This window comes from Jaculus jaculus, chromosome 9 (assembly GCF_020740685.1).
Source record: "Jaculus jaculus isolate mJacJac1 chromosome 9, mJacJac1.mat.Y.cur, whole genome shotgun sequence".
In the NCBI taxonomy this organism is placed as follows: domain Eukaryota; kingdom Metazoa; phylum Chordata; class Mammalia; order Rodentia; family Dipodidae; genus Jaculus; species Jaculus jaculus.
In genome coordinates this window covers 31,472,886-31,492,397 of record NC_059110.1, presented here as the reverse complement: position 1 = coordinate 31,492,397, position 19,512 = coordinate 31,472,886, and the positions used below count along the sequence as shown (strand labels likewise).

The 19,512-nt window shown below is 43.8% G+C and overlaps 1 protein-coding gene across 2 annotated transcripts in view; it reads right to left on the bottom strand.

Moving 5' to 3' along the window:
* Slc2a12 (solute carrier family 2 member 12) overlaps positions 1-18,603 on the bottom strand; it is an 81,649-nt gene extending 63,046 nt beyond the window's left edge. Inside the window, exon 1 of one of the 2 annotated variants that reach the window (XM_045157985.1) lies at positions 18,372-18,603. In XM_045157985.1, coding sequence (XP_045013920.1) covers positions 18,372-18,492 — 121 coding nt within the window. In that variant the 5' untranslated portion in view covers positions 18,493-18,603. Of the gene's footprint in view, positions 1-13,421; positions 13,479-18,371 lie in introns of those variants that run through there. The other variant, XM_045157986.1, reaches the window with a different exon arrangement.
* Between the last annotated feature and the right edge of the window lie 909 nt (positions 18,604-19,512).

The following is a 19,512-nucleotide window of genomic DNA, read 5'->3' as shown; positions in this document are numbered from 1 at the left end:
TTGGTTCCCGCGGGATGCTGAGTTCCGCTCTCCTTGCTGGGTGGCAAGCTGGGGCGCGGCGGGCGGAAGACCCCAGGTGCCTTCTGCTGTGGTGCCCGGTTCCTCAGTAAGCTAACATGAAGATGTGACCACTACCAAGAGGCTTCAAGCAACACAAAGGGCGCGCTGGCCCCCACAACAGCCACACTGTCTCTGCTCATGGTGTGTCACAAGAAAGCAAGTGTGCACCCCACTCTCAACACGAGCCGATCCATTTCTCCACACTATTTGAGTTTCTGCCTGCTTGCTTCTTCCCTTCCTTCCCCAGATGCCAATCGTGATGTCTGTGCATAATGGGCACACAATAGATTCTTGCCGCCTCGCTAAGTCCCACAGCGGGCTGAAAAGCATGCGCACACAGGTTGCCTTGGCAGGCTTCCAGGTCATTATGCAGCTTGACCAACTGTGAAAGCTTCTCAAATTTAAAAGGCCTCTCCTTGTATTGTTCAAGAAAACCTTGCAGTTGCCCCCAAACTGCCTTGCTGTTGTGATCATCCCTTCCTGGCTCCTTTTTCCCTGAATGCCTTTGATCCCAACCCATCTTCCAACTGGCCACCTCAAATGCCACCGCCCCTGGGAAGACCTGCCCAGCTGGATTCTACTGGCTTGCTCTGGCCCCTCTATGCAAAGATGTGCTCTCTTTCAAGGACAGGCTCATGAAAGGCATGGACCCGCTTGCTTCCACTTGTGGACTGAAAGAGATTGGAAAGCCACACCCTACTTTCCTCACATTTCTGTTCTCACCTCTCCTCTACGTGGTACAATAACCAGTATTTGCAGAGCTCCTGAACAAATGAGTAGACAGAGCACCAGAGAACGCTGTTCCGTGAGCCTCTCCTGCCCATAGCTGGACCATCAGATGAAGGCCAATACATGGTGTTACATCATGGTTAGCATTGGGAACTTTGTAAGGCCATAAACGCTTAAGAGTTTGAATAGCATACCTTCTGCATTTCCATAAAACCTTCAGAACTGTTATTAGCCTGTTAATATTGCACCCTTGCAAGGACCATAAAGTCTTGTGTATACCTGTATTTAAATGAAGATTAGCCGTGTGTATGAGATTGTTCTGTGTCTGATTTTTTTCCATGTGCTTGTACTCTGTGTTTAATGGCACCCTTCTGGGGCCAAGTGTGTAACGTTCACATCACTTTCCAAACATCAGTTCTCCAGCCCATGTGCATTATTTGCTTTCTCCGGAAACTTCTACATTCTTCCGTAGACTTGTGCTTTTCTTCCTGCTGCTGCCCCTCCCCCGCCCCCAACTACCCTGGTGTTCTCCATCTTCCCTCACTGCTTAGGAACCCTGATTTCTCTCTGAAGATCAAGCTCAAATGTCCTCGTCTCTCCGAGACCCTCATGACTTTATTTCTTGGATAAGCATTAATCTCTTTTGCCTTGCCTTGTATCTTCTGCCTTATGACATCCTGGGTGATGTGGAATTGTGTGTTTGTGGCCTTAGACTGGAAGCACTCTGAGAACCCCCATGATGGAGGAGCTCTGGCTTAGCCAGAAGGCTTACTATATACAAACTCCTAGAGACTATATCCCAATGAGAACTATGATATGTGCTTCCCAATACACTACAGGTCCAAGATGCTGCCTTTTGGCCCTAGACAATGTGTCGTGCCCCTATGGTAGTAAATACTAAGCACTAGCCTTTATCTAACTACCATGCTCCCACTACTTTTTTTTTCTTTCTTTCTTTCTTTTCTTTTCCTCTTTCTTTATTTCTTTTTCAAAGCAGAGTCTTACTTTATCCCAGGCTGATCTGGAATTCACTATGGAGTCTCAGGCTGGCCTTGAACACACAGCAATCCTCCTACTTCAGCCTCCTGAGTGTTGACATTTAAAGGGATGTGCCACCATGCCCAGCAGGAAGAGAAAGAGGTATGCCAGGGCCTCTAGTTGCTCCAAATGGAATTCCAGATGCATATGGCACTTTGTGCATCTGGCTTTACATAGCTACAGGGAAATCAGACTTGGGTCATTAGGCTTTTCAAGCAAGCACCTTAATTGACAAAACAAATGTGCCAAAAATAAGAAGAAATATTTTCTGAACTAAAGAACTCAACAACTACCAGAAAATTTTTGAAGAAATAAGCTGGGCGTGGTGGTGCAAGCCTTTAATCCCAGCACTCGGGAGGCAGAGTAGGAGGATCGCCATGAGTTTTGAGGCCACCCCGAGATTACATAGTGAGTTCCAGGTCTAGGCTAGAGTGAAACCCTACCTCTGAAAAAAAAAAAGAAAGAAAGGAGAAAAATTTTGAATAAATAGGTATATGGACTTATCCTGATGAAAACTGTTGAAGGAAAAAGAGGAGGATGGGAGAAGGGAGAGAGCCATCTCTGCAGCCCCAACTACTTTCTGGCACCCTAACATTCCCTGTAGCACACAGTGAAATTCAGACCAACAGAAACTTGGCCTCCCTTGATACTTAGTAGTATTTGACTTTTCCAGGAGAAAATAAAAAAGATAGGAACATTGTTTACTTTCTTCTTTTATTCTTCCAGTCCCAGGTTTGATTTAGTAGTACAATTACATATATACTTTCCTGAAATTAATGTTTTCCAAATCCTACTGGCAAGAGAGGTATCAAGAGGGGACATTGTTTAAATGCATATTAGCACTAGACTGCACTTGGCTTTGATGGTATTCACTTACCCTCTCTGGGTAACTACATATATATATCTATATCTATATCTATATCTATATCTATATCTATATCTATATCTATATCTATATCTATATCTATCTATCTATCGATCTATATATATATATACACATATATACATACACATACATGGCTTCCCCGCTCACCTACCTTCCTTTTTCCCTCTCTCTTTCCCTCTTTCCCTTCTCATATCCTTCTCTTTTTTTTCCCCCCTAGGTTGAGAACTTACTGTACTTTAATGTGTTACCTCAAGGCATAAGACACTGAATCTAATACTGTCATAAATAAAAAGGGAAATCAGTCATCAAGGGTTCCAGAGTGAACAACATTTTCATAACTTCCATGTTTGTCATCTTCACTTTCTGGGTGTGACTTTGTAAGATCATCAATCCAAAGCATGGTAATGGCAGCTTCTGTTGCAAATTTCAAACTCTTCACTTACTTTAACCACGGTGGGTTCAAACACCCCGGCTTGTTTGTTGTTTTCCCATTGACCAAATCAAGACCAATCCATTTCAGCTTTTTATGTTCTGGGTTAACTTGAGCCTCATTATGAAAAAGCTCTTAATTTAGCAACAAGGTCCGTGGCATCTTGGGCAGCATTCACTGCTGGTGTGTTCGGAATAACAAGAAGAGACCCTTCAAGCTCTGCAATAGCAAGCTGCACTCGAGACCCTATACGTGTTGCACAGTTTTCAAGGAATATGGGAAGGGCTGCTTCTACAGCAGCCCCACCTGGGACCACAGATGTTTTACTCCAAAACTCTCTTCACCACACAAAGAGCGTCATGTAAAGAGCTCTCCATGTCATCACACACGAAGTCGTTTGCCCCACGTAAGCTAACTGATGCAGATGTACGGGCCTTTGTATTTTTGATTAAGATCAGTTTGTCATCACAGATTCTCTCCTGTACCACCTCTTCTGCTTGTCCCAACATCGTAACTTCAAAAGTTTCTTCACCTTCCAAATTGGCCAGGGTACGGGCTGGAGGGATGGCTTAGCCCTTAAGGCGTTTGCCTGCAAAGCCAAAGGACCCAGGTGCTATTTCCCAGGACCCACGTTAGCCAGATGCACAAGGGTGCGCATGCGTCTGGAGTTCATTTGCAGTGGTTAGCATGCCCATTTTCTCCCTCTCTCTCTCTCCCTTTTTTTCTGTCAAATAAATAAAAATAAATTTAAAAATAATTGGCCAGGGTTGACAGTACACTTCTCCAGAAGCCTTAGCAATGCACTTAAGTTCCTTCTTCAAGACTCTTCTAACTGCCATAGCTCTAGCCTCCACAAAATACTTCAGACACATATCATCAATCCCACCCGTGGTGAGAATTATGTTTGGCATCAGTTGCCAGGATCTTCTGAATTCTCTCCTTGGTGCTATTTGATTCTCTCTCTCTCTAATTTGGTACAATTTCTTAGGTTCTGTAATAATAACCTGTACACCAAGCTTGATCTTTGTTTCCTGCAGGCTGAAGTCAAGGCAAACAATTTCTGCATTAACTATTGTCTTGGGCATAACCCGATATCTCACCACACAGTTGAGTGCACGGCCATTGATCAGCATGCTTTCCATCTGACTTCTCCCATGGACTTTCGGGACCTTAACCCAATTGACTGGATATCGAGGCTGGCCTCTTGTGTCTGTGTATTTAACAGCAAGTCACAGCACCCACTACCATGTTAAAGAAGAAATCACGACTTACTCCAATAATTTTGGAAAACATGGATGTCTTAGCAACATCAATCAGGCAATCTCTCCCAAGTTCATCTGTGTTAGGAATTAGGTTTTCACTGATATAAGCGCACTGCTTCCTTGCAAGCAAATCGATAGCCACTAATACCTGATGGGGGATGAATTTCCTGTTTGACTAATTCACCTGCCTTTTTTAGAAGTTCTGCTGCAATAATAAGCACTGAGGTAGTTCCATCTCCAGCTTCTTTGTCTTGCAGGTCAGCCAGCTCACAAACAACCTTAGCTGCAGGACGTTCATCCCCAGTAGCTTCACCATCACTAGTGATCGTGATCGTTAAGTCACCAGTATCCGCCAGCACTTTATCCAAGCCAACTGATCCAAGAAGAACTTCTTACAATGTTGGCTGCAACCATAACGTTCTGGGGGCGGATTACCTCCCTAGTGCTGCGGACCCCGAACACGGGGGGGGGGGGGGTGACTCCATTCACAGAGCACACAACCGCTATCTATATTGGCTCCAAGGAGGAACAGCGGCCCCCATGGTGGCTGCAGCCTGGCCCCTCCCCTCCCTGGGCCCGCCCCTGGCCCCGCCCCAGCAGGAGGCACGGGGGGGGGGTGTGCGGGGGGAGGCTGGGAAAATAGGGGGCGGGGCGAGAGAACAGAAGGGCTCCTTCTCTTTGTCCTTCCACAGTTTTCACTGGGATAAGTCCAGATAACTTTTTTCCGAAACTTATCTGATAGTTGTTGAGTTCTTTAGTTCAGAAAATATTTCTTATTATTTTTGGTGCATTTGCTTTGTCATAATTATTTATGTGTTAATTTATACATGTTTTTATTCTTTTCCCCTGTCTTCTCTATGTTCTTTTTAGAAAAAAAAAAAAACCTGTGGGTTGGAGAAGATGGCTTAGTGGTTAAGGCGTTTGTCTACAAAGCGAAAGGATTCCAGTTCAATTCCCCAGGACCCATGTTAGCCAGATACACCAGGAGACACGTGCGGCTGCAGTTCCTTTGCAGTGGCTGGAGGCCCTGGCACGCCCATTCTCGCTCTCACAGTCTCTCTACCTCTTTCTCTCTGTCTCTCAACTAAATAGATAAATAAAGTATATTTTTAAAAATTGCACCTTAGAATAGCTTCTCACATTAATACCCCATACCACGTGAGTTTGCTCTCCTCTGCTCTTCATGTGTTTTATAAAGTTCCCTTTGCATCCCAGTTCCCAGCTAGCTCTACCTTCACCACTGTCCGCTCTTATCCTCACCAAGAATTGCCATGGTCTGAATGGGGCTTGTTTCTCAAAGGGTCTATGTTGAAGGCTTGGTCGCAGTATGGCAATGTGGGAGGTAATGTCCTGGTGGTAGGTCCTTAGGTCACAAAGGGTGCAACCAACAGAAGGTACTGAAAGTACTGCCAATGAACCCCTTCTGGAGTAAGGATTTCATTGTGATCTTTCTTCCTTTCTTCCTTTCTTTTCTTCTCCTCCTCCTCCTCCTTCTTTTTTTTTTTTTTTTTTTTTTTTTTTTTGAGACACAGTATATCATGTAACCCAGGCTGGTCTGTCCTGGAACTCAATATGTAGCTGAGGATGACCTTAAACTTCTCATCTCCTGACTCAGCCTCTTGAATGCTGGGATTACAGGCTTATACCATCAGATCAGCTCTGAAGCTAATTTTGATGAAAGTGAACTGTTAAAAATGCCAAGCCTAGCCAGGTATGCATGGTGGCTCACCCTTTAAACCCAGCACTCAAGAGGCAGAGGTAGGAGGATCACCATGAGTTCAAGTCCACCATGAGACTACATAGTGAGTTCCAGGTCAGCCTGGTCTGGAGTGGGACCCTACCTTGAAAAAACAAAAATAAATAAATAAATAGAAGGCCAAGACTGGCCCTTGAAACTTCTTTTGGCTTCCTGGTTTAAGATGTGATATTTTTCCTTTCACATGTGCTCCCCACAGTATGACACCTATTGGTTCTCACTAGAGACTGAACAAATGGGACCCTCTGATTTGGACTTTAAGTGTTTAACTGACAATGTGAACTAAATAAAACTTAAAAAAAAATAAAATTAGCCTATTTTAGGTATTTTGTTATGATAAGAAAAAATAGACAGATGTCCTTTGCCCATAGTCCATTGTTACAAAAATTATATTGAGAATAAAAGCAGGACATGGCATCAATAAGTAGAGAATAGGAATGGGAAGAGGAGGTAAGGAAGTGATACGATGAGTGACCAGTTGATCCGAGAAGAGTGAGTTTGTAAGAAATTTCCTGCGGTAAATTCGGCAAGAGAGTTTTAAGAATGGGCTTGCCTAATGGTCAATTCACTTCCATCTTCTTCTTCTTTATTTATTTTTTATTTTTTATGGTAGGGTCTCACTCTAGTTCAGGCAGATCTGGAATTCACTATGCAATCTCAGGGTGGCCTTGAACTCACAGTGATCCTCCTACCTCTGCCTCCCAGACTGCTGGGAGTAAAGGTGTGCATCACCACACACGTTCTACAAAAAGGCTTATGTGGCTAGGATTTGAGAATGTGCAGGGAAAGGCGCTGTAGGCTTCCTATGACTTTGAGGACAAACATAAAAAAATCACTGTGGCTGGAAGGGAAGGGCAAGAATCCAGGGAAAACAGAAAGGCGGGGCAGGAAACACGAGACAACACAGGCCCCCAAGGAGAGCTGTGTGCCTTAGGATGCCAGAGGGGTGTTTTCACTTGACTATTCAAAGAATGGTGTCCCCTTAAATCTGGAGAATTTGGAGCCACACTGGTGGACTTGTCCAAGACTCCCTCACTCTGGGACCAGCACTATCACTTCCAGAAACATTCTTGATTTCTCTAAACAAATGTAATGCTTTCTTAGGAATGCCTCCTTTCATGGTGTGCACAAATGGTTTATAGCATGGTGATTTTTTTTTTTTTTTACAGCTGCAAATTCCTTTGCTGCCTTCTTGCTCCACTTTGAAGTCTCTGTTCCCATCAAGCTACAAAATCTGTGACTGCCTGGATGTATACCATTCTCTTTTCTCCCAACTTCTACATCATCTATGTTCTCTGCTTAGAACGTTCTGCCAACCTACCAGCTTCAATCACACCTTGGTGACTCTACTTGGCTAAACTGTTTTCCAAGAGGATTCAGGAACAGGCTACCTATTCCCCTGTGCACTGGCCTAGTACTATGTATCCAGTGCCACCTGCATTATGGGATTCCTAATCCCTGCCTCTCTTACCCAACTGACAGTAAATGTGTGCATTGTGCTGATACCCCGGGCACTGCCTACTTATCTGATTGCTAACACCCAATATTTGCTGAATAATGTTCTCCTACAGCCATATGTTGAGAACTATATTGTTGGGTGTTGTCATTGTTGTGCAAACATAATAGAATGTACTTACATAAACCTACGTGGGATAGCCTACTATAAATATAAGCTACATGGTACAACCTTCTTTGGGGCTGCACAATTATACACTGAATTGAATGAATGCTGTAGATAAGTCTAACACAATGGTATCTGTGTGTCTAAAAACAGAAAAGGTATGCTGAACGGAACATTATAATCTTATCTACTACAGTTTATCAGTTTCTAGTTGATCAAAATATTGTTTTGCAGAGCCTGGAGAGATGGCTTAGTGGTTTATATGTCTTGCCTGCAAAGCCTACAGACCCAGGTTCGATTCCCCGGTATTCACATAAGCCCAATGCACCAGGTGGCACATGCATCTGTAGTTCTTTTGCAGCGACTAGAGGCCCTGGCACAACCATTCTCTCTCTCTATCTTTAATACATAAATTAAAAAGATTATTTTGCAGTGATGATTTCAGTTTATTTAGATGATTATCTTTCTGATGAGTTGGTAAAAAATCTGCAGAGATACTGTGCCAGATCTCTTTCTTACCCTGAAGCATCCAGCGCTGGGCCATGTATACATTGGTTGCACAATAGGTGCTTTCTGAATTAAGATGGGGAAATAGCCCAGTGAATAAAGTACATACTTGAGTTTGGATCTCTGGACCCTATGTAAAGGCTAGATGCTATGGTGGGCTTCTGCAATTCCAGTGAGTCTACATTCAGAAGGGAGGCAGAGATAGGAGAATATCCCAGAAGCTCAAAAACTGAGTAGTAACCAACAGGGAGAGACACTGTCTCAAATGAGGTGGAAGGCAAGGATCTACCCAAAAGTTGTCCTCTGACTTCCACATGCCTGCTGTGGCACCCCACACCTGCATTTACACACACATACACCCTAAATAAGTGAATAAAAAATACGATGCTCATTCCTTCACTTCCACAACTACTTCCTCACTCATTTGCTCATTTGCCAGCCACACCTGTGCTATGTGTGGCACAGTCCTGGGGCACAGAGGACAGACAAGGCTCATCTCAATGGTCAACATACCCAGCCTTCATGGTAACCATGGTAACAGTAACCATGGTAATCATGAAACATTTCCTAGGTGACATCTGACTGTGGTGCTTGTGCCATGTGTACATGATCTCTAATATAGAGGTGGGAATACAGAAAAAGGGCACAATTGCCACCTATTATGGATTGTACAGTACTTGTTAAGCACTATAGTAAACCCAGAGGTACAAGAATATATGTTTTATCCAGGAACTAATGCTTTTACAGAAAAAGAAAATCTCTTGGGGCTGGAGAGATGGCTCAGCATTTAAGAGGTTTGTCTGCAAATCCTAAAGACTCGAGTTCCATTTCCCATTACCCACGTAGAGCCAGATACACAAAGTGGCACATATATCTGGAGTCTGCTTGCAGTGGGTGGAGGCCCTGGTACACCTGTTCTGTCTCCCTTCTATCACTCTCTGCTTGCAAATAAATAAATAAAAATATTTTTAGAGAGAGACAGACAGAGAGAGGAGAGAGAGAAAAATGCCAGGGCCTCAGCCACTGCAACCAAACTCCAGACGCTTGCGACACCTGGTGGCATGTGCAACTTTGTGCTTGCTTCACCTTTCTATGTCTGGCTAATGTGGGATCTGGAGAGCCGAACATGGGTCCTTAGGCTTCACAGGCCATTGCCTTAACCACTAAGCCATCTCCCTAGCCCCCAAAATATTTTTTAAATGTCTCATGGGAACAGGGAATTAGCTAAATCTGAACCAATCAGTGTATGACCAGCACCCAAATTCCAAAATGGATGGGTGAAGTTAAAGAGAGTTGACTGCATCACTGGTCATGAGGGCAGAACCTTGGGCTGCACTTCGGGTACCAAGAATGGGAATCCCTGTACTGCCATCGCCTCTCAGGCCTTACTGCATAGATTCTTCCAGCAAGGGCCTGCACTGGAGTCAAGGCACACTCTGGAATCAGACTGCCTTGTAAGTTAGTAGCTTGTCTTTGATAAATCCAGAAAGGCTTTAAACTGCCACTTCCTCTGTGGTCTCAGTCATAAGATAAAATAATAAAATTACCTAATTCATTGCTCTGGGAGAATGAATGAATGAGACAGAAGAGTGACTGAACGACTGCAGTAGGTACTGGGTGAATGTCACCTGTTGTTTCCTTGACTTCGGATCCCATATGTGAAGTAGAGATAAAATTATTTCAAAGGGTGATTACAAATATAAAAACGAAAAGTCATGGTAGTAGTTTCATCAAAGTTCATTGGATCTGGACAGATGGGGTGGAATCTCTATAACTATGAAAGTAGAAACTTGAGTGTGTCTAATGGAAATGCCAGGAGTTGGTGAACTGAGCTGACCTCCCAACAAAAGATAGAAAAGAGGGCTGGAGAGATGGTTTAGCGGTTAAGTGCTTGCCTGTGAAGGCTAAGGACTCCAGTTCGAGGCTCGATTTCCCAGGACCCACGTTAGCCAGATGCACAAGGGGGCACACGCATCTGGGATTCGTTTGCAGTGGCTTGAAGCCCTGGCACGCCCATTCTCTCTCTATCTATGTACCTCTTTCTCTCTCTCTGTGTCACTCTCAAATAACTAAATAAAAATGAATGAAAAATATTTAGAAAAGGTTTCTATTCTATACCTTCAAAGGTGTGGAATAAGGGACAGAGAACTCTGCCAGGCCCCAAATGAGAAAAGCAAGACAGGTTTATGACCCCCTAAGTGCCCAGTAACAGTAACAGCATCAGCAACAGTAACAGATCGGAGCACAGCTCAGGCTCTTTCCAAAGCTTGCTCAAGCCTGTAGCTTCAGCTCACAGGAACTATAGGAAGAAGACGGGTGCCCCGCTGTATCGCAAAGATGCAAACAGCAAAATCTAGACCACAGGTGACATTATAGAATCAAACAACTTGATTTCTTCAAGAGAAAGAAAAAGAGTGCTAGCGGCAAAAACCCATGAAGACAGAAAACTTCTTACCACACGTGCGTGCATGTTACATGGATCTTGATTCAAACAAAACAGACTCTAGACTCACTAAACTGTCAAAATAAGAAAACCCCCCCAAAACCTTGAAACCGCCTCTTACTAATATCCGAGGAAATAAGATGATAGCCTTATTTCCAACATAACAATCATGCCTTTTCATAAGTTCATGAATACCCTTGTTCTTAAAATTGGCAGCATCTACATAATGGAGTTGCACCATAAAGAAATATTTCTGTGAGCTTTGCCTTTGTGGGTTTATGGCTTGGTTTCCCACTGGAAATGAAACATTTTACTAGCATGGGGCTGCTCTCTCACCATGCAAATTGATCCTAATTACGACTTTTTTTTTTCTATTCTTAAAAAGCTTTACACATCTGACGCTGGGATGTCATTTGAAGCAGGCTTTCAAATTAGCTTGGCACGTAGTTCTCAGTTCCAACTTCCCTCCAGTGTGGAAAGATCTTGTATAAAGTTCTTCAGACATTTCCTGGAGCCCCGGACCACAAGATGGAAAAGCCTAGTCGTGGGTTGTGTAAGAAACAATTACTTCCAAGGCAATCACGGACACTTCGGAGTTGTCCCACTTTGTTTTACTTAAGGAAAAGAAATTTCTGTAAGCCAAACAAAAGACTGCACTTTTCTTCCTGACACTTTGATAGCGTTGTATAAAATGAGTCATTGCTTAAATACAATGGAAGCTGCTATTACTACGCTATGATGGATGATTTTAGTCTTGTGACTTTTCTATAAATTGTAAAGAATAAGAAGCATATGACTGAAGCACAGTCATTGAGCAAACATATACGTGAGTGTGCTATGATGCAGAAAGGAAAAGGAGACCAGTGAACAAAACAAAAGCAAACTAAAACAGAAGCAACTCGTAAATTTATGATTCACCATGATAGTTCATTCCATTTCAGCTGCGAAATACTTTGAGTGATTTCGAGTCTGTGGCTGTAATGGAGATTGGACACCGTGAGGGAATATGAAATGAGTAATCATGCTCACTTGGTATTTGGTCAAATAGTCCTTGGGAAAGATGAATGCACTATGCAGCTTTTCCCTTTCTTACAACCATAATTTGGTGTCTTTTTATTTATTTATTTTATTTTGGAGGTAAGGTCTCACTGTAGTCCAGGCAGACCTGAAACTCAGAGTGGTCCTCCTACCTCTGCTTCTCAATTGCTGGGATGAATGGCATGTGCTACCATGCCTAGCCGATTTGGTATCTTTTAAGGCATTCATTAACTCACCCTTCTGGGCTGGGGAGATGGCTCAGTGGTTAAAGGTGCTTGCTTGCAAAGCTTGCTGGCCTGGGCTCAATTCCCCAGTACATACATAAAGCAAGATACACTAAGTGATACATGCATCTGGAATTCATATGTAGTGGCAAGAGACCCTGGTGCACCCATTCTCTCCCTCTCTTTCTACTTACAGATAAATTAATATATATATATAAATTTATATATATTTAAAGAAAATAACTCAGACTTCTGACAAAGACTGTTTATAAAGGAAAAAGAGTATGAACCCCCAGGAAGGGTAGGACTTCTTAGAAAGCTCTCCTCCAGACACAAAATGGCCTGGATATCCACGACCTTTCAGTGCCTAACACTACCTACACAAGACCATCATAACAGGAGGAAAAGATGATGATATCAAAATAAAAGAGAGACTGGATAAGAGGGGGAAGGGGTATGATGGAGAGTGGAGTTGCAAAGGGGAAAGTAGGGGGGAGGGAAATATGGTTTATTATCTATAATTATGGAAGTTGTCAGTTAAAAAAAAACTTGAAACAAAAGAAACCAAAAAAAAAAAAAAATTATGAGACCCATTATGAGACCCAGCTCTGTTCAACTTAAAAATCTTATAAAACCAGTTCTTCCTCATACACTCTGGATAAACAGCTGCTTTAACTCTCAGCAGTGGAAGCTCACTGCTCACCAACGGAGGGCCATCGGGAGCTCTCAGAAGTCTTCGTTTCCAACTCTGAGGCTAAAGAGCACACTTGGGTTCCTTTTACTGAGAAAATGCTATCTTGGAAAGTATAATTCCAGGACTATTTTAAAGTTAAAAAAGAAAAAAATCTCAGGGCTAGAGAGATGCCTTAGCAGTTAAGGTGTGTGCCTGCAAAGCAAAATGACTTTGGTTCAAATCCCCAGGACCCATGTAAGCCAGATGCACAAGGTGGCGCATACATCTGGAGTTGGTTTGCAGTGGCTGGAGGCCCTGGTACACCCATTCTCCCTCTCTCTCTCTCTCTCTCCCTGCGTCTTTCTCTCTCTCAAATAAATAAATACGTATATATTTTTAAATCTCAGCTATCAGCCAGCACTCTGAAGGCAGAGGTAGAGGGTTTGCCTTGAGTTTGAGGCCAGCCTGAGATTACATAGTGAATTCCAGGCCAGCCTGAGCTACAGCTAAGCCCTATCTAGGAAAAAAAAAAAAAAACAACAACAACAACAAAAGGCACACATACAAATACAGAAAAGAAAAATTGCAGCTATCGACAGCAACTGAAAAGCTGTATTTTAAGATTAGCTTGTTCTACCCGTGCGCTTCCTGGGCCGGCTTGGGGGAGGGCGGGAGGAGTCGCTGCATTTTGATTTCTGCTTCCATCAGTTACCGTCCCCTGGAGAATGCACAAGGACTATTCTCCTGCACTCACCTTAGGGTCTCAGTCACCACCAGGTATGTTCCTGGGATCTCGGCTGCCTCGGCTTCTGTGGAAAATCTGGCAGAGAGCAAAGTGACCTTGAAAATATCCTAACACCTGGGATGGAAGCAGAGACCTATCAGGAGGGATCCTGGCTGTAAAAGCCAGTTCAGGCGTGTTGGTGTGTGCCAGTTAGTTAGGTCTCCGCTGGCCCAGATGGGCCCCAGGGCTTGGCTGGCTGCTCCACAGGGCTGGCTGCGGCCATGGCTGCCAACTCCCTGCCACTGCCTGGGTGCCTGCTGCTGTTGCTGCAGTCTGGAGGGGATTTGTGACAAGAGACAACCTCTGTCTGAGTGACGCGTCCTTACGGAAGTACAGGCACGCCGTGCTTGCTACATGGTGTTTGTGGGAAACAGAGCCCACACGTCCTGCCCAGGAGGTCCCAAAGAACACATCAACTCAAGCCTCTGAAGCCATGCAAAGTCCTGATCAGACTCCTGATGTGATTTCAAGTGAGGTTGAAATATCCAGTCTCAGACAGGTGCTGGCTGGACCAAAAGGGAAGTCTGGTCTCATCATTAGACAGGCGTTGTAGCTCTTCAAAAATTAATGTCTCCACATCCTGTCATTTTGTTATGAAGAACATAATTCCCACAGCAATATTTTGTTATCAGGCAATCATTTCTTATAAACGCATGTGTTTAAAGCACAGTGGGATTTTTTTTTTTTTTTTTGGTCATGGATTTGTAAATATAGAAAGCCTGGGAAAATAAGAATGGCCCAACATCTCACACTCTGAGAGGCCCTGGCCCTTGGCTCTGCCTGAGGTAACAGGCCTGTTAAGAATCCCTCTTCTTACAAGCAAAGCTCTATTATCAGGCAGGGCCTGCTGGGCCTGCTTGCCTTTCTCCTCCAGCTGTCCCGCATGAAGACTCCCCTTTGGGCTGCCCCAGAAAGCCCAAGAAAGCCAGGATGGCTGCCTTCAGGGGCTGCAGGTTAAACAAATGCCACAAAGCACTAATAAAGAGAATCTTGTTCACACTCATGGGCTGACCACCTCTTGGTTTCTGCGTGTGAAAAGGAGTTTACAGCTTGAAAATCCTTAACAAGAAGTTCCTTGGGACATTCCAATGAGAGGGAGTGTGACTGTTCAAGTCCCGGGTTGTGCTGTCTGAGTGAAGTGAAGCCTTTGCAGAGGGGTCCCGGCCTCCATTTCTGAATGTTTTGTTCGAGGGTATTCACTAAAATGCTGAGAACTTGAATTCATATAATGAATATTATTCCTGGTTCCTGACCATTTGGGCAGAAGGAAGATGAAAAGGCAGTGTTAGGGAACTCTCTCTCTCCAGCCAGTTGTCTGGATCATGAAATAAGGAGTGTGAGAGCTGAGGACAAAGGAACAGACAGAGAAGCGCCTGGTCCAGCCCCTCCAGGCTTGGTTCCACACCATCCCCTGCTAATGACCAATCTTCTGGCCCTACATTTCCTGGGTGAGAGATGTCCCAGCTATGTAATTTCCCATGTCATCTGTATGTCATCAGCTCTAGGCGCCGGAGGTTTGAAGCTGAGCTTGACTCTTCCCCTAGAAGGTCCATTGGAACTTGTCTGTGAACACTGAAAATTTTACTAACAATGTATCCACTTTGAGTCATAGCTTCTTGGACATAATGAAGTTCATTAGCCTCTTGTCATGGAACAAAGCATCCATTCTAATTAAATAGGAGTTGGCCAACAAAGAAGAGCTGGCGAGATGCTTCACTCTGGGCAAGAGTGCTAGGTGAAGGGGCGGGGCTGGGTAGCAGAGCTTAAGGTTTATTTCAGTTCTGTTTAGATGTTTCCAGTATCTCACATGACTTAATCACCTTGCTCTGTATAACTCATTCCTGTTTATGTTTTGACTTTATCCCCCTAGAAATGTAGAAAAAGTTGTTGCCTTCAAATGAGAAACAGGATGGCAATCACTAAGCATATCTTAAATGATCTGAATTTTCTGAATAAAAAAATATAAAGCTTTGAAATACGAAGAAACCAGAGTGATTCGTAAATAGTATTTCAATAAAGTTTGATATCTTGATAAAACAGACCAAAATATAATCCCAATATTAGTACACAGAGACATTAAATAACTTCTTAAAACCGCTGCATGCTACATTTGTATATTTGTGCAGATGTGTATAGATGTATGTGTGTCTATGCATACCTACATGTGTGCATATGTATGGTTGCTTTGGGGTGTCAATGGATGATGTTTTAGACAAGTTAGGAAAATTAGCAAAAGTACAAATGAAAGGTCTGCATTCATCTAAATGTAAACTACATGTAATATAAATCAAAGCTGTATGTATATGAGATGTTAGGGAAACCGTTCAGGTTTTTTCTTCTGCATAATAAAGATTCATTGAAAATTAAAGTTATGCTGGGCATGGTGGCACACGCTTTCAATCCCAGCACTCAGGAGGCAGATGTAAGAGGAGCACCATAAGTTCGAGGCCACCCTGAGATTACATAGTGAATTCCAGGTCCAGTCTGAGCTACAGTGAGACCCTACCTTGAAAAACCAATAATATAATAACAATAATAATAAATAAAAACAAAGTTACATATAATTTGTAGTATTCATGTATAAATTCTGTACACTAGCATAAATCATAGCACTTTCAATTAGCTTTTGTGTGTGTCGTCTCCCATGTTTATGAGTATTTATATACATGACCTTCCATAAGGACAATTGTGCCCTTGTTCACTATAAGCTGTGAAGCTTTTGAAGCCTTATTAAAGTTGATCTTGAGGGGGTTGACATAGGGGCTTGCTATGTTGTCCAAGCTGGCCTGTATCTTCCTGCTTCTACCTCCTGCGAGCTGTAATTACAAGTGTGCACACTACACCCAGCTAAAATCAGTCATTTAATTTTTTTTTTCATTTTGAAATTTTCATACACACATATAAGTATTTTGATCTTATTCCTCCCAATTACCCTCTCTTATTCCCCTCCTATTGACACCCTTCTTCCCCCAAAATCCTCATCTTACGTTCATGCCTGTTTTTTTTTAACCTCATTGAGTTTAACTAAATTAGGCTTCCTTGCATGATGATGGGTGGAAAGTTATTTACTACAGAGTGGGTAACTTACTAGTGGCTACACCACTGATGATGCCCCGCCTCCCAGCAACTACTGGCCGCCATTAGCTACGCTGGGAGGTCTGGGGTCTCATGTATCCTTTCCCCATCAACCATGAACTACAGACAGGCTCAGTCTTGTGTTGGAAACCACAGCTGCCTTGAGTTCGTAAACAGGACATCTAAACCACCCCTCCGGAGCTGAGAGAACCTGGGGGGCCCTGAGGGAAGAAAGGACAGAAATCAGTCATTTTTTAAAAAGGTTACTGCAAAAGCCCCTCTTGGACAGTTTTCTCTCTCCATTTAATGATCCCTTTGGTTATCATCAACATCTCAGCCTGTTCCACTCTTCACTACAGTTCGGTTTTCTCAGGAATTTGGAGATAAGCATTCTGTAATTTCTCCTCGACACTCCACTACCAATCTGTTTGCCTGCCCTTAGAGAACTTTGAGCCATCCAGCAAGCCCTTGGGGAAGGGGCCACATCCTCCAAGAACAAAAACCGAGAGGCCATATTGAAAGATGGGCCCCTGTGTCCACTGGTGACTAGAAGTGGGGAAGCAGTAGAAGGTTTAGCAGGGTGCAGGTCTGGAAAGAAAGTCAGCTTCCTCATTTCTGAGGGGCTGCCTCACCTCGGCATGATGATGTGGGCACTCAGTTCTAGGCAAACCCCAACCCAAACGCTGGTGCGCAGAGCATTCCAAGACGGCAGGCAGTGCCTGCCCTGTGTGTCATTTAGTATTTTAGACTCTGCACAAAATTCCACTAGGTCTAGCTTGGGAATGTGATGTCTGAAGAGGAGCAGAGCAGGTGAAAGCAAGGGAGGGAGGGGACCACTTGTTCTTCATTTCATCTCGTATTACAAGTTGTCTCCATTCCTTTGCAAACTGAATGAACAGAAAGAGGCAGCAAAAAAAAAAAAAAAAGAAAGAAAGAAAGAAAAGAAAAAAGAAAGAAAGAGAAAGTGTGCATTGTATTTGTGGGAATTTTAACTGTGGAAATAAAGATAAGCAGTTGGGTTAGCGGACGTAAGTGCACGGATTCAAACTCTTCTAAATTTCACTTAGGAAGCCAAAAATATTACTTGAGCCTCATTTTGGAAGACAAGGCGTGTTTTCAAGGAAAGCAGACAGGACCAAAGAAAGAGTTTCAGGCTTGGAATTCCCACTCAAATTCAAAGGAAAGCTGTGCTCACTGACCTCATAACCCGTCATTTTGTGCCGCCTACTTGACATGTTGATTTTTAAAACCATGCTTATAACGTCCACTAGTCACATACGATCCATTTGTGACATGAAACGACCGAGTGTGTGTGTGTGTGTGTGTGTGTGTGTGTGTGTGTGTGTATTTACACATGAGGCTTCGATCCACCTTTCCAAGATGAACTATGTACATGTATATAATATATATACTAATATATATTATATAATATATATGTGTGTATATATACTAATATATGTATAAATATGTACATATACATATGTATATCTCGTCTTGGAAAGATGGATCGATATATATCTATATCTATCTATCTATCTATATATATATCTATAGATAGATATCTATATCTATCTATAGATATAGATATATCTATATGTAGATATAGATATATGATATATATCGTATTATGTAAACAGTGGATGGAGCCCATCCTACCAGTAGTGGGTCTGTAACTGACACTTTCTCAACGCACAAAGTCCCATCAGGGCTTCGCCCTGGGTCGCACTGCCAAGCCCCGGGGTCCGGTGGCCCTCGCTGCCCTGGGCGCGTGCGCGTCCGCACCCCCTGCCTCCAGCCGGGCACAGCCGGCCCCCGGCCCCCCGGGCTCGGCCCGGCTCACTTTACCTCCCGCGCAGGCAGGATGCCGGTGGCGGCGGCCGCTGGCTCCGTGGCTGCCGTCGCTCTCCGCCTCTCTCCCCTTCGGGCTCAGCAGCTTGGGGCCCTCTGTGTTTTCAACAGGTACCATGGTCACGTAGAAGTTTACAGCCTCTGCCTCGCCACCAAACTACCCCGACTTCCCCCTGCTGACAGCAGCGGTCACTTTCCCCATGATAGCAGGGCAGGAGAGGAGGTCAGGGGAAAAGAAGGGCGGGCGGGGGGGGGGGGGAGAGAAAAAAAAAAAAAAAAAAACTTCGGGCAAAGCCTGTGTGATTTGTGACCAACTTTGTTTCTATTTCCGAAGGCTTTGCCCTTTTCGGTGACACAGCCTGTTGCTATTCCAGTCAGCCTATCACAGGCAGGGGGAGGGCCCCCGTCTCCAGATTGTTTTGCCTTACATGCCCAGCTGGAAGCAAGAGGTTAAAAGACTTGGGACCAGGAGGCCAGCGCTTGGCCACTGGCTAGGGCCAGCTCTTGTATTCCTGCACCTTTCCAAAGAGCTCGGCAAAGCAGCATGCAGATTTAAATGCAAGCCGAGACTGGGGACAGAATACCCACAGATGGCATCTGTTAGTCTTGCAGAAGAGGAACAATTTATGCAAATGCATACGAGCAGGAAAAATGTGTTAATTTTTTTTTTTTTTTAAATCAAGACTGTTATTCCGAGAGCCGTGACACTCACCAATTTAAAGCATAAAATGTATTTGTTGCAACAGGATTTTGGCCTCAGTAAACCTGAATACACCTCGGCCTAGGACAATAATCAAGGCCTGCTACCAACTCCCAGCGCATAGATCCCTTAGACACTTGCTATCCTGAGTTCATTGCACAGTAGTCCGTTTGTAAATGTGTGGTTATGAGAGAGGAGCCAACACCGTTTTCTGTCTCCCTTGTGTGTACGCCTGGGCAGGAGGAGACCACTCCCAGTTCATGGAGGACTCCTGGAGCCTCCATGTAAGTGGTGGTCATTTAATCTGAAAAAATTAAAGCACAAGACGAAGAAGAGTTTTACTGATTCATGATCGTATAGTTGCATGAACAGTCTTACAGATTATGATTTTACCTTCAGTTATGTATTTTTGTTGTTTTTTAGAGAGGTAAGGTCTCA